The following is a 15243-nucleotide window of genomic DNA, read 5'->3' as shown; positions in this document are numbered from 1 at the left end:
GGGAAAATAACAAAAGAGAGTTGTTCTACAGCTCTTTGGGGGAAAATCCCTCTTGGGGGGCCTTGAGCAGGTAAGTTGTAGTCATCTGTCCACTTACTGTAACCATCCCTTCTCCATGGCTCCAGAGATAGTTTCTGAGCTGGAAAAGTCATCAGGTTATATTGGGTACTGGTTTCCCCAGGGTTGGGTGGGGTGAACTTTTCAAAAGTGCATATTGAGGTAAAAAACCCAACACCGTATATACCTCCCTCTAGGCAGGTATGTAGCCTCTGCCCCACTTATCTGTATGAACTTGTAGTTGGTCTTTCTGGAGCTTGCCAGAGTAGGGGAAGGTTGCTCCTTCAGGACTCTGGACAGAACTCTCATTTTTGGCTTCCATTCTCTGATTCTCAGCCATACAGCTGGGTTGGACATGGTCTGAAACTCCAGGGGCAAGTACTTTGAAGGTCTTTTTGGATATGGACCCCAAACCAAAACTCCCCCTTTAGCAAACTGCAAAATTACAGGCAGAAAGACCAGGAAGTAACTTGTAGGAAAGATGAAACGGGGTCTACCCAAGTTAGGAGGCCCAGATTCCCATTTCAGCTCTGTCAAGAACATGCTGTATAATCTTAGGCCTCCATTTTCCCATGTACAGCAGATATCAAGAGGACTACAGATCAACCCTGTGACTTTCCAATTGTTTTTCTTATCTCTTCTCTCCCAGAGAAAAGCTGTGTCCCCCCTCCATTGTCATGCAACTGAGCAAGTAAGTTCCTGTGGGGTGCTATCGTGTGCTGCCCTTGCCCTGGGACCAAGCACTGCCTGGGGAGCGCGTGCAGTAGTACTTGCTCACCACATGCCTACACTGGTCACACTTGACCGTGCAGCACCACTGGAATTTGCAGTTACAGCTGCTTATAGCCTCAGTTCTCTTCTCTTCCACCTGCAGGCCACACTCTGTACACAAGCGCCCGCAGCTGCATTGCTCCCACCTGGATGTATTGTGGCTGTTCCGCAGACACTCCCGACCCTCTGTGCCATAGATGCCCAAGCTGGAATTGCGGGTACAGTAATCAGGCGATTCCTCTAAAAAGATCAGCTCAGCTTCTGCACTAGGAAGGAAGGCCTCAGTGGGTGCCCAGTGGCCCTCGGCACTGTTCCCAGCCCTTAGCCGCCGCTTATCCATCTCAATTTTCAGTGCCTGGTCATACTTGGCCTTTAGGTAGTTGCCCATCTCCCGGAAGTTAGCCAGCTGCAGCCAGCATGTCTGGATGCTACAGCTCCCCGAGATGCCATGACATTTGCAAGTCCTTTTCATGGTGGCTCTCACTGCCTTCACAGAGAGAGAAAGAGAGAGGGAGGACAAAAGGAGATTGGCTCTGAGTAGAGAAGACCAAAGGCTAGCAATTAATGGAATATTTTAGATTTGTGCTTCTTAACTTTAGAGTACATTAGAATTATGAGGGAGGCCCATAAGAAGATCTGGGCCCTACCTCATATCTTCTCAATTAGGAAGTTCAGAGGTTTAAAGGCCATGGTGTTGGTGATTTTAACATTCCCCTGAGTGATTCTTATGGAAGAAGTGAGGCAAGTGTTGAGGAGGTTACTGAAGTCAGGTAACCTAGGCTGAAGGCCTAACTTCATCACTTGTGAGCCTGTTTCTTTTTCTGCCCATAAGAATAAGAATGATCAAGAAAGTAATTTGTAAATTAAAAATGAAAAACATGATCATTGACACTGTTATTGTGTTGAAGCTGGGGGCTAGAGTATTTGTGGGTATTTGGATTTGTCTTTTGGGCCCTCTCCCAGAGGGAAGGAAGCTCTGAACCCCTACCCCCAAGGCGATTACCCATGGTTGTAATTGCCTTGAAAACCTCTTCCCTTTGCCATGGGCAACCAGGACATCTAGGTATAGGTTCAAAGGGAAATTTCTATGCTCTTAGCTTCTAATACAACTAGACTCCAGATTTCAGTTCAGAACACTCCAAGGATTGCTACCCCACCAAAAGTCTTGGGGGAGATTAGACCTTCCAGAGAAGCTTAGATCAGTCCCAACCCCTCCAAGCCCAGAAAGACATTAGGACATAGGTTGTATGATAAACCCCTGTTAATTTCCTAGAAATGCAGTTGAAATGGTTGAAATTTTAAGTCGTGAAAGCAAGGCTTTTGTTCTGTGTTCTCAGAAACCTGCCTGTAGAAGGAGCTAGCATATAAGGTTTAGTGATAAAAGGACTAGGCTAAAAGATCTGTGTTCATTGTCTGGTTCTGATACTTATTAGATGTATTGCCTTGGCCAAGCCACGGCTCTGCCTTAACTGGCTTTGTCATCCAGAGAATGGGGGTAGCTATCCCAGTCCTGCTGGGTGGTGTGAGGATGAAACATGTATGAGACAGCTCTTGGTAAGTTGTGAAGGTCTGTATGGATGTGAGGCTTTTGTAAATACTGAGCCTGTTGGCTCATTGGTCAACTCTTATACGTACCAGCCTGCCTGCCCTGTTGTTATGAAGATTCATCAGGGCTCTGGCATCCTTCCCCTTCTCCAGACTGTCCACGAAGAGTTTGGAGATTCTTTCCCCAAACTCTACATTGTCGCTGCAGCCTCCCCAGATCCAGCCATGGCCTCCTACGCATAAGGAAAGAATAAGTTCTGTGTATAGCTTCCTGCTAAGTCCCTGGAGAAGAGTCAAGGTCATTTTAGCTGACATAGACCATCCCCAAGAGTCCTAGAAGTGTGTAAAGCTATAGCTAACGGTGAGACAGGGAGGCAATTCCCTGGTAGTCCAGTGGTTAGGACTCCGCACTCTCAGTGCCAAGGCCGGGGTTCAATCCCTGGTCAGGGAACTAAGATCCTGCAAACCACGCAGGGCGGCCAAAGAAAAAGGAAAAAGGTGAAACAGGGAAATGGAGGTATTTTCGGTGGGGGTCGGGGGGAGTCCTATTCCCAAAGCCAACTGCCCACCCTTCAGGTACTCACCAACTCTAGACAGTTCAACTCTATACCCAAAGTAAAGGTAGGCACGCTGGGGCTGGCCTAGAGGATCTCAAATGTTCACTGCAGTTCAAACATTCTAGAATTCTGTACCATTATGCTACAGTAGTCTTGTTAGAGCCACCTCCTCCCTCATTAGTGACAAATCCAAGTCTCTTAGGCTGTCTGCAGATAATTGGGTAGCTCTGGATTATGCACAAGTCATTCTAAGCCTGAAATACAAGGGTTAGCTTTAAACTCTCTTTGGCCTCCTCCTTCCTAGATGCCTTGTTGGCTTTAGAGCTTGGTGCTACTTGCTGGTCCTAGAATCATGGATCCAGCTCAGTTCTTAGGAGGGTCTAGATCTAGGAGCTCCCACCAATGAAGCTGCTGCTAGAGTCTAGGGGTTTGAAGAAGCTGTGTCCCTCAGCCTTTCCCTGGAAGAGTTTAGCCTACGCTCAGCTCTATACCCTTCACCTCTTCCCACCCCCATCAGAGAGCACAACTTACCTGTTTTTCCATTTTTTGACTCATCACAGCCACAGTTTTCAAAGTCGCCCATGCTACAGTTCTTGGTGATGGTGTACATGACTCCAGCAGAGCTGATAGCATGAATGAAGGAAGTCTCCCTGGTGGCTTTGGAAAGAAAGAGGGGGCTGGAAACTAGGACCCTGATGACCCAAAGAAGAGTTTTTGGAAAAGAAATGCCATTTCATTTCTCTCTCCTGTCCCCCTCCCTCTTTGGGTTTATTAAGAGAATGCTCTTCTACTTGAGAGAACAGTGCATGCCTTTCCAGCATCCTTACTTCATCCAGGCAGGAATGAGCATCCCCATGCTACAGATGGGGAAAGTAAAACCCAGAGATAAAGTGATGAGACCAAGGCCACTCTCCTCACCAGTTATGGTGTTGGGACCAGGACACTATCCCCCTGATATCCAGCCTAGGCCTCTGTTCATTAGCCATTGCTTCTTGTCCTTAGGCAGTGAGGACGCAGAGCTATGAGGCTGGCTCATGAAAGAGAGAAGGGTATTTTCTTCTCTCTGACATGGAGTTGGAGCCATGTAATAGTCATCATGATAATACCTACCACTTACTGAGCTTGTATCTTCCTAACTCTTTATAAACGTTGTCCCATTTTACTTCTCATCCTATTTGTATACCCCACAGGAAGATACTTTTTTTCCTATCTTCTTTACTCCCTTCCCCCTAGCTTTTCTCAGGCAACTCTTCATTAATAGTTTCTACATAAACAACTTTCATGCAAACTACTATACATAGTTACAAACAACTGCTCACACACACACACACACACACACACACACACACACACACTCAAGTTGAAGCATAGCTCAATGTGTGATCTCTGTTTCTCTGTAGTTGGGATTTTATGACAGTTGAAACTCCCTCAGGGGCTGCAGACACAGAGCCCTTTCCCCATTTTTGTTTCATGCAAATCAGTACAAGATAAGTGTGTACAAACACAAATACAGACATGCATTAAAAAATAGAGTAATTACATTTCTATAGAGATACCTTTGTATTCACCTCATTCAACCCTCACAACACTCCTGGTGAGCTAAACAGCTGACCTTATTGACCCAAATGACAACACTGAGGTTGAGAGAGGAAGTAACTCACTTGAGGTCACACAACAAGGAAGTGGCAGATCACTGCTAACTTTTTCATTGCACTGTACACATACATGTTACACATACATATATACTTCAAGCCCAACTTCATGGACATACACCCCTTTGTACAGGTGCACAAACTTACCACTTCTCAGCCTGTTGTGAGTGGAAAGCTGGAGAGCATTTTCAGGGCAGTTCCAGCGTTCCCAAGCAAATTGGAACTTACACTCCTCAATGCCACTCTGGGCACCCAGGGCCACACTGGTGGTGTAGGTCAGATAGGCCTGGCAGAGGGGAAAGGATGTGAGCTTCAACCCTGGCTCTAGTCAGGTCATCTGGGTCAGAGGGTGCAAGCAAGACTCAAATGGGTTAGCTCTCCATTAGGGAATAATCAATCATAGGTTCCTCTGGGTGGGTGACTTCTGGCACTATCTCCCTTCCCCTCTTTTCCTTCCCCAAAAGAGTTCCCTTAGGAACCTGGATGGGTAAAAACAGGAGCAGGAGATCATCCTACCTTGGGACCTGTTATCAGGAAATTGTTCACTGACCTACCAAAAAGAGAAAAAGTGAGGTAATGGTGAATGGGGATGAGGTAGTAGAAGCTTCCTTGGTGAGGAGGGGGGGTGGGGGGGAGGGAGAGGGAAGGACTTACCAGGCAGAGGCACTGAAGGTTGCATAGCATATGCCCACAGCCACCCTGAGCATAAACAAGTCCCCCATGGCCCTTCCCACCCCCAGGGGACCAAGTCTAGCCCAGGGCCAAGTCCAGAGAAGTGAGGAGAAGGCAGGATCTTTCTCAGTATTTATGTAGGGAAATGCTGAATGGCCAAGGGGGAAAAAATCAACAGCTCTTCTCATTTGTCCCTCACTGGCAGGGCTGTAGGAGCCACTGACCCAATGGGGGACCAGGGAGGAGGGACTCAGCCCAAAGCCTCCAAGGGAAGCCCCGCCCTGCCCCGCCCTGCCAGCCCTTCTTCCCTCCCAGGCTGACAGATGGGCTGAGGCCTTTCCCTACCCAGGAGGTTTCTACCCTCTATAAGTCAGACTTTTGTCTCTTCCTGCTTGAGGGCTCATTTTTCAGAATCTTGTAGCCCAGAGCAAGCAAGTTTCCTAGCTCTGCTAATTCTAAAGATAGGTCATCTATCCCTCAAAGTTACGGTGTCCTCACCCGTTAATAAGACCCCACTCCTTACCCTGCCTTCCTCCTCAAGGTGTTAATAATTATAGAGGAACTCTACTTGGGGCCCTCTCCTACTCATTTTACCCAAGCAACCAAGTGCACCATTCCTACCTCCTCCCTTGGTGACTGTAAAGTCACGTGGGACCCTGGAGCAGACACACTTCAGAGGCCACCTCTCAACAGTCCCTTCTACCATATTCTACCAAAGTAAGTTCTGGTAAATTTCCTTCATTCCTAGTAGGTCTACCATTTTATATTTGTTAGAGCTCTAGTTTGTTAACTGCTTGTATATGTGAGAATCAACCTTTGGGCCACCCAGGGCTATATTTCAGAAGACTGATGCCTTTCTTTCTGATAGCACTTTGTTGCTAGGACATAAGCTCCTTAGGCAGGAATCTGTCTTTAAGATTCACTTTGTATTCTTAGTGCTGAAGAAGATGCCTGGATGAATGAACAAATGAGTGAAGGAATGAATGAATAAAAGAACTTGTGGCCCCTAGGAAGAACCCGAAACAATATTAGGTAGGGTCGGGGACTGCAATGAAGGGGTGGAGACCTTCCTTGGTTGGTGAAACTCTTTTCTAAGGCTGGGGAAGGCAGGCTAAAGAGATGAAGAAGGAAGTACAAACAGGAAGTTACAGTCCTAACTCATTACTCTGTGACCACAATCCAGATCACTTCACAGCACCCTGGACTGGATTTAGATGAGAAAGGGAGCTCAGAAATCCCCCCACCAAAGGAGTTCCAGGGGCCAAGGAGTTCCCCAGGCCTTTTTAGAGCAGTGAACTCAAAGTGTGGGCTGGGATTAGTGTCAGCCTGCAAACTATTATCTTTATGTGAGAAGATAAGTACAGAAATGAAAATGTTTAGAAATTTTTATAGCAGTTTGACAGAGTGATTTTAGATATGTTGAAATCTAATAAGAAATTTGGGCTCCTATTCTGTGTCTTTTTTTCTGTTTCATTTTTCTAGGAGGATGGGTATGAATGTCTCAAATGCAAAATGTCCTTAATGGACTAAAGCTCTGGCTCTCAGCCCAGCAAGCTCTCTTCCTTTCCTTGCTTGTGGGATTCTCTCCTTGGGGAAGAGAGGTGTCCCACACTGAGTTACTTGGGAAAAGCACACTGAGTTTTGCCTCAGTGGCCTTTTCTCTCTTTCCTACTTTTCCCAATCAAGAATCTAATATTTACACCTGAAACTGATTTAATATTGTAACTGAATGATACTTTAAAAAAATCTATTGTTTAATTTTCACTTCTTAAGACAGCAGGGTTGATTTCCATGCCACTGACTGTGTGTTCAGAACAGGGGTCACATTAGACCCAAGGAATCTCCCACACCCCTTGAAAGAGTTTTAGGAGTGATCCCACATTCACTTCCTGTGTATGAGTGACTGGGTCTTATTCTTCTGTGCTCCCCATAGCACTTGGCATTTAGTTGGTACTCTATAAAAACATTCTTTAATTTTCTAGGAAGGAGAGGGGAAGGTGGTGAGCTTTTTGCATGTAAACTTTGTGCTTGCTCCTGCTCACATTCTCTAAAGATCATATAAATTCTCTAAAAGGAATTTAGGATGTTAAAGAAAGGCCTCTGCTCCAGGTATTAGGAGCCTTGGATGTTGGCCATTAATTTATTATGTGACCCTGGGCAAGCTATTTACTGTCATGTGGACTCAATTACTTCATTTGAAAAATGAGAGAGTTGGGAAGATGTTGAGTGTTGAATAACCTCTAAGGATTCTACCAGCTCTCTTACATGCTATAATCCTAATTTTATGATTTACAAAATTTATTAACCCCAGAGGTGATTGTAGGCCAGAGATGGGAAAGTCTTGTCTTCTCCAGCTGTCAGCATGGAAATCTTATGTATCTTTAAATCCTTCAGTTGGCCATCTGGATAAGCCTGTGAGATGGATACCTGGAGGGCAACCAATGGCTTCTTCAGAGTGCTTTGGGACTCTGTCTACATAAGACCGTGGTGCTGGACTGATGATAGTCATTCATTGTGGTAGAGGGTCTCCTGGAGGGAGAGAAGAGCCAGAGATTGGTGCTCCACACTGAAGTTTACACATCATTTATAGCCAGCTTGTGCATCCATTTCCTTAACCTCAGCTCTATTATCTCATTAGTTTTTATTTATTTATTTATTTATTTATGGCTGTGTTGGGCCTTCCCTGCTGCATGCGGGCTCTCTCTAGCTGTGGCGAGCAGAAGCCACTGTTCGTTGCCAGGGCATGTGGGATCTTCCCAGGCCAGGGCTTAGAACCTGTGTCCCCTGCATTGGCAGGCAGATTCTTAACCACCATGCCACCAGGGAAGTCCCTATCTCATTAGTTTTTAAGTGACGATTCAACTCTTTCAACTGTTGGTTTCTCTCTTTTGGGAATGGAAATCAGGAACTGAAGACCAGAGTAGACGACAATAGTGGAGCAGAGTGGGCCTATGACCAGACAGACAGAATAGTAGTATATCTGAGCTAGTGGTGTGCTGGTAGATATTCAACAACCAGTTTCAGTGTGATAGGAGACATGATTGGTAGTGTTTGCTGATTTGCATGGTGTAAATACTTCCACCATGGCTGATTTCAAACTACCAGTGTGGACTTGGGAAGAGACAAATAGTGGCACATCATTATACAGTATTTTTATCGTAGGTATGATAGATGTAATTAACCTTAAGGGTATAGATAATAGTAAAATCTAGTAAAATAATAAGGAAGTGATAAATTTTGACTACTTATCTTTGTTTTTGTTTGGCCGTGTCATGCAGCTTATGGGATTTTAGTTCCCTGACCAAGGATCGAACCCCAGGCCCTGGCAGTGAGAGCACTGAGTCCTAACCACTGCACAGTCAGGGAATTCCTTTTTATTTTCCCCTTTGTTTTTAATATAATTAATTTATTTATAAGTTTAATTGTAAGTTTATATAATTTAATTTTAATAACAGCTGTGTTTAACAACCAGTTTGCAAAATTCCTAAAAATTTCACAATAGGTTCTCTGAGACTGGACAAGCTGCCTCCCACCACACTGCTGGATCCCTGTATCCTCCCTCTAGGCCACTGGGAGGTAAAGTGCAAAAGATTTCTCTGTAGAATTTAACACCAAATATTTGTTTGTTCCAGTTATGTGCAAGGCTTTAACCTTTGCTGAGCCAAAGTCTTGCTACCTGCCCTCAAGGAGCTTAGTATCTAGTAAAAAGGAGATAAGGTCTGTATCTAACTATAATGTAGGGCATCGAGTGGTAGATGGAATGCAATGAATAAATGCACTGTATTCCACTGGAATGGTATTCATAGAGCTAGAGAGGAGTAGGACGGGCTAATCCTGAAGGCCCCTTCCACCTCATGTTCCAGGATGTTGAGATACCAGGAGTCTTAGGGGAACACTGGGGGCAGTAATCAGTGAGGAGTAAGCCAGAGTCACCCTTGCTGTGCCCAGCTTCAGGAAATCTAGAGGCCATTTATAGTGGCATAGAGTGTCTAAGCTAGAGGCTCCCATTTTTACAAGGATATAACTGAGGCCCAGAGAGAGAGGATTTACTTAGTGTTACAGTGAGTTGGGGCCAAGAGAGCCTTGATGCTACCATCCTGGTTTGCCCAGGACTGAGGTGTTTCCCGTGGTATGGGACTTTCAGTGCTTAAACCAGAACAGTCTTGGGCAAACCAGGATGGTTGGTCACTCTGCGGTAATGGTGGTGTGCATCCTAAGCTAATGCTTCTTCCAGATGTGCATTCTCACTAAACTCCCCAGATCCCTGATTCCTCCACATTTCTTTTCCAGGCTCCTTTTTCAGGGCTGTGAGACTAGAGGGGCTGCTTAGACTATGGAGCAAGTTGGGGGGTGTGGGAGTTGAGTGAGAGGGTGGAGAGAGGGTGGAGATGGCTGGAGAATGCCAGAAGAGAAAGAGATAGGATTTCTGACTTTTAACACTCCTCTGCTAATTAGATAAGGGGTGGAGATGGGGGGTAGAGAGAATGAGCCTCCATGCATATTCTTCTGAGCAGTGACACTGAGCAGAGCTCAGGAATTTTTAATCTCTGGTCTCCACCCCTCCTCCTTGGAAGCTTGTCTCTTCCCACCCCCTGGTGACTCCCAGTCCAAATGCCACAGCTGCTTGAGCCCCTGACCCTCCCTTTGACCCCCAATTTAGCCTCAATGACTTGCAAAGTTCCTCAACAATATACCCAGGGAAGGAAGAGGAGAATACTTCAATTTTCCCTTTGAGATCTAGGTTTCCAAGTGTGGGGAAGAAAATAGGCCTTCCTGTGTGGAAAATTGGAGCAGTTCCTGGAACACATGGGCCTGTGTGGCCTGGGGTACATTAGAGGGGATAAATCTGCAAGCCATGACTAGCTGTTTCTTGCTTGAAGGTATATTTCCTTCATCAGTTGGGAAGCTCCTTAGGGCTTGCCCTTGTCAATCCCAACCACACAGGAATCTCTCCAAGGATAGCAGCATATTCTCCCATCAACTGAGGTGCCCAGGTGGCAGAAGCTGCATCATCATTAGCCTAGAAAGGTTTGGAGTTGGAGGGGCTCATCCAAGGAGAGATTTCAGTTGGCTAAAACCCCTTTATTATATTTTTTATTCTCTCACTGTTCAAAACTCCCATCTCTGGACATTAGATAGAACACAGAAGTTCCAAGTTAATGTTTCTTGATTGATTGTTGTTGAAGAAAGTACGGAGATGATTGTGGAATTTTATTAGTTTTCAGAGAAATATGCATCCATCTATCCACTTATTTATTCTAAAAATATTTACCTACTTAGTTCAGGCTAGTATTCAACACTTATGGGTCTAAGATGAATTATCATTATTTGTTTTTATCCTGGAGGAGCTCTTAGTCTGGTCTGAGAGAGAAAAGCTTAAATAATTTATAACAATACAGTGAGATAAAGTACTCTGGAAAAGTTGGAGGGGGAGTAAGGATAATGAGTAAATCTCCATAGACAAGGACTTCTGATAGAGACCTGCCATCTGGTGGCGATGAATGGTACAACATGCTCTTTGTTGCTGTGATGTGGGATTCAGTATTGCAAATTTCAGCCTTCATTGAGCACCTGCCCAATGGGTAGCCAAACCAGTGGTTGGCAATGCGATGCATATACATTAAAGCTTCTAAGATGACATTGGTCCTTAAAAAACTTGCAGTGTGCTTGTGGATATAAAGCATAATTGAAAAAGTTATCAAGCAAACAACATTATATTTGATATACACACATGAACAAATATACATTAAAAATATGTAAATGATTAATAATTGTTACCAAAAAGTAAACAAAATGGAAATATGTAAAGTAAAAAATGAGAGTCTCAAAAAAAAAAGAGAGTGTCCCCCATCCCACTCCCTGTGAGTAACCATTATGAACAGTTTAGTGTGGATTCTTTGCATGTACAAATGTTGGTAAATACATACATAATTTAAAAAATAGAATTGTGTTGTTATTCCTCAATTTTGTTTTTAAACTTTTATATCATGGACCCCTTTCTGTGATACTACATATTAATCTAACTTGTTTTCTCTTAATTTTTATATTAAATAAAAAATTAAGCATGTTAATATGAGTAAGTAGTCTATAAGGTTTGTTAGGAAAAACAGCAGCCTCAACTACACCCACACCGTCCTCTCAAGAAGCAGCAACTTTCAATTCTTTTATCTGCTGCTATTAGTGTTATCTCCATGTTTCTAAAAAGCCTATTCGTGTCCTATTTATTGTTTTTTTTTTTCAATTTTAGGTATTATTTGTTGACTTCCCACCATGGATGATGAGGATTGGCCTTTCTTTTCTTTTCCCATTTACCAAATACAAATGCATCTTTCTCATCTTTCCATCTCCTCTTATAGTTAAATTTACTTAGGTCAATATTGAATGTTTACATTATGATCATGTATACTATTTAGAGGACAGTCATGTAATAAATCAGGCTTACTTTTCTTTCCCTACATGTCTTTTTGTTTTCCCTGGAATTAATAATTATCTGTTTTTGTTTGCTTAGTTTTCTATGTAAATTCTGCCCTTACCCAAAAGACCTCTCATTTAACTCTCAGACTTGCTCCAATCTGGCCTAGTTACTTCTCTGCATACTGCATAGCTGTCATCCTAGTGTCTTCTTTCACCATCAGCATGAGGGTTCACTTTGCTTCTCCACTTTGTTGCACATCCTGTTTCTTAAATCTTATGTCTTTTTATCTCAGTTTACTCCCTCATTTTGGTAGATAACATTTCAGTAGCTTCCTGAGAAAGGGTGCATAGGAAGCAAATTTTTTGAGACCTCACATATCCAATGTTTTATTCTACTCTCACTTGATTGATATTTAAAATTTTTAAATTACTCTTTTGGTAAGGTATAGAATTGTAGATTGGAAATAATTTTCCTAAAGAATGTTGAGGTAAGTGTTCCAATGTCTTCTAGTTTCCAAGGTTGCTGTTGAGAAATCTTATGCTGTATTGAATGCTAGTCTTTTGTAGGTTACCTGTTCTTCTTCTCCCCACCCTCCTTAGAAGCTTTTAGAAACTTTTCTTTATCCCCAGCACACTGAAGTTTCGCAATGATGTGGCATTGGTGTAGAACTTTTTCATTTTTCGTGTTTAGTACTCATGAACTCTTTCAATCTGTAAACATGTCTTTTTGGACTGGTAAACTTTCTTATATTATTTTTTTGATAATTTCTTTCATTTTCTATGTTTTCTTTTTCTACAATTATTTTTGTGTGTGTGTGTTTGGGGAGGCGGAGTTATTGAGCCTCCTGGACTGATCCTCTCATTTTATCTCTTCTTTCCTGTTTTCCATTTTTTTTGTTGTTTTATTTTCTAGGAGAAAATAAGAGTTTTCTCATATTCTTTGTTCTTGTTTCATGATCGCAATAAAAAAATGTTTCTCAAGACTTTTTTTTCCTGGTTTCTCAAGACTTGTAAATTCAGTTGCTTTCCACCTTTCCAAATTTTGTTTTCCCTCTACTTTTGGCTCCTCTTTGACTTTGGAGTTTTGTGCTTAAAAAAAATCCCTTTACTGTTTTGTGAGGAAGGGACAATAAGTGCATGTATTCAACCTGCAGTGTTTAACTAGAATACACATACTTGTTGTTTTATGTCAGATTTCTTAAAAATAAAATTTAAATTGGGGAAGTGAAATGCAACTGGGATGGTCTGAGTAAGATCAATTTCTGCCAGTGCTTAGCAGGGACTGTCTTCCAGCAGCTGACTTGATCTCTCCCTGCCCAACCCAGGAAATAAAACCAAGGAAAAATCAGGACAGATAATGAAAGGACCATTCTTAAGTACTTGGAACTATTAAAAAATGGAAGAGCAGATTTAACATTTTAGTTTTAACATTATAGTGAACAGTGCTTCTTTCTAAATGTTTACAAACTTCTCTAACTTTTTCTTTCATGCTCACTGTTCCATTGAAACTACTTTAGATTACCAGTGATCTCCACATTGCCGAATCCAGAGTTGTTGTAGATCATTCAGTCTCCATCTTGTAACCTTCACTTCTTTCAGCTTCCAGGACTCCAGAGATGATTGGTTTCCCTTTTACCTCTGGCCACTCTGTCTCAGTCTGCTGGTTCCTCTTCAATTCTCAGACCTGTTAATATTGGAGAGCACTGAGGCTCATTCCTCAGACATCTTCTATTTTTTGGTCTGTATTTACTCCCATATGGTGGCTATCCCAAAATTATATCTTTTTTCTTAAATTGTCCTCTTGTGCCTTTAAGAGCCAACCCTATTCTTGGGATGGCCCTCCTAAAATGAGAGGGAGATTGCTGCATGTCCTGCCAGACTCCAAAATTATATCTTTAGTCAGACCTCACCTATGCTCCAAACTTGTATATCCAGCTGTCTGCTGGGCATCCTCCAGGAAGGCCTAATTGGCTATCTAGCAGGCATTTCAAATGTGACATGTCCAAAACAGAGCTTCCCATTCTCTTCCTCTTCACTCTCAATCTGATCCTCTAACCAGTCTTCCCATCTCAATAAATGGCAACTCTGTCTTTCAATTGTTAAGGGCAGTTCTAGGCTCCTCTTCCTCACACCCCATATCTACTCTGATAGCAAATCTTACCAACACTAACATGCTAGATATTTTACATATTAATCTTGTTTATTGTCTGTTTCTCCCAACAGAACATAAACACCATGAAAACAGAATTTTGTCAATTTTAGTCACTGTTGTATCCTCAGGGCCTACAATAGTACCAGGCACATAGTTGACATGTAGTAAATATTTGTTGAATGAATTTGAAAAGATATACATTCTTAGAAATGTTTAAAGGTTTAGTGAGGCATAACTTACATACAGTAAACTTTATCCTTTTTAAGTATATAAAAATTTTGACAAATATATACAGTTATGTAGTAACCACCACAATCAACACACAGAACATTTTCATTACCCCAAGTTCTTTTGTGCTCTTTTATAATCAACCCCTCCCCCATCGCAACTCCTGGCAACCCCGATCTGATTTCTGTGTGTGTGTGTGTGTGTGTGTGTGTGTGTGTGTATAAAGCTTTTTCTTAGAGCAGTTTTAAGTTTACAACAAAATTGAAAAGGAGGTACAGAGATTTCCCATATACCCCCTGTCCCCATACATGTGTAACCTCCCCTGTTATCAGCATTACTCACCAGAATGGTACATTTCTACCTACACTGACCCATCATAATCACTCAAAGTCCATAGTTTACATTAGGGTTCACTCTTGATGTACATTCTACGTATTTGGACAAATGTATAATGACATGTATCCATCATTATGGTATCATATGGAGTATTTTCACTGCCCTAAAAATCTTCTGTGCTCCACCTCTTCACTCCTTCTTCCTTCCTGACCCTCCCACCCAATGCTGGCAACCACTGATCTTTTTACTGTCTCCATAGTTTTGCCTTTTCCAGAATGTCATGTAGTTGGAATCATACAGCATGTGGCCTTTTCAGATTGGCTTCTTTCACTTAGGAATATTCCTCCATGTCTTTTCATGGCTTGATAGCTCATTTCTTTTTAGCACTGAATAATATTTCATTGTCTGGACATACCACAATTTATCCATTCACCTGCTGAAGAACATCTTGGTTGCTTCCAAGTTTTGGCAATTATGAATAAAGCAGTCCAGATTTTTGTGAGGACATAGGTATTCAGCCTGTTTTGTAAGAAACAGCCGAACTGTCTTCTAAAGTGGCTGTACCATTTTGCATTTCCTCCAGGAGTGAATGAGAGTTCCTGTTGCTCCACATCCTTGACAGTATTTGGTGTTGTCAGTGTTTTGGATTTTGGCCCTTCTAACAGATGTGTAGTGGTACCTCACTGTTGTTTTATTTATTTATTTTTAAAATATTTATTTATTTATTTATTTGGCTACATCGGGTCTTAGTTGTGGCATGTGGGATATTCAATGAGGCATGTGGGATCTTTCATTGCGGTGTGCAGGCTATTCTCTCTAGTTGTGGTGCGTGGGCTCAGTAGTTGTGACACGCAGTCTC

The 15243-nt window shown here is 42.6% G+C and overlaps 1 protein-coding gene across 1 annotated transcript; it reads right to left on the bottom strand.

Annotated features, from left to right (window-relative positions):
- Nucleotides 1-766: 766 nt before the first annotated feature.
- WNT8A (Wnt family member 8A) lies at nucleotides 767-5319 on the bottom strand (the record flags this gene model as incomplete). The annotated part of the gene is made up of 6 exons (XM_079916918.1): nucleotides 5237-5319; nucleotides 5099-5132; nucleotides 4730-4868; nucleotides 3462-3587; nucleotides 2464-2606; nucleotides 767-1315 (listed from the first exon to the last, which is right to left on the bottom strand). The coding sequence occupies exons 1-6, from the start codon at nucleotides 5302-5304 to the stop codon at nucleotides 767-769; spliced, it is 1059 nt and encodes a 352-aa protein (XP_079773044.1). The 5' UTR covers nucleotides 5305-5319.
- Nucleotides 5320-15243: the final 9924 nt, after the last annotated feature.

Source organism: Stenella coeruleoalba (assembly GCF_951394435.1).
Source record: "Stenella coeruleoalba genome assembly, chromosome: 3".
NCBI classification, from domain to species: Eukaryota; Metazoa; Chordata; class Mammalia; order Artiodactyla; family Delphinidae; genus Stenella; species Stenella coeruleoalba.
The sequence above is the reverse complement of the archived record's forward strand: the minus strand, read 5'-3'. Positions and strand labels throughout refer to the sequence as shown.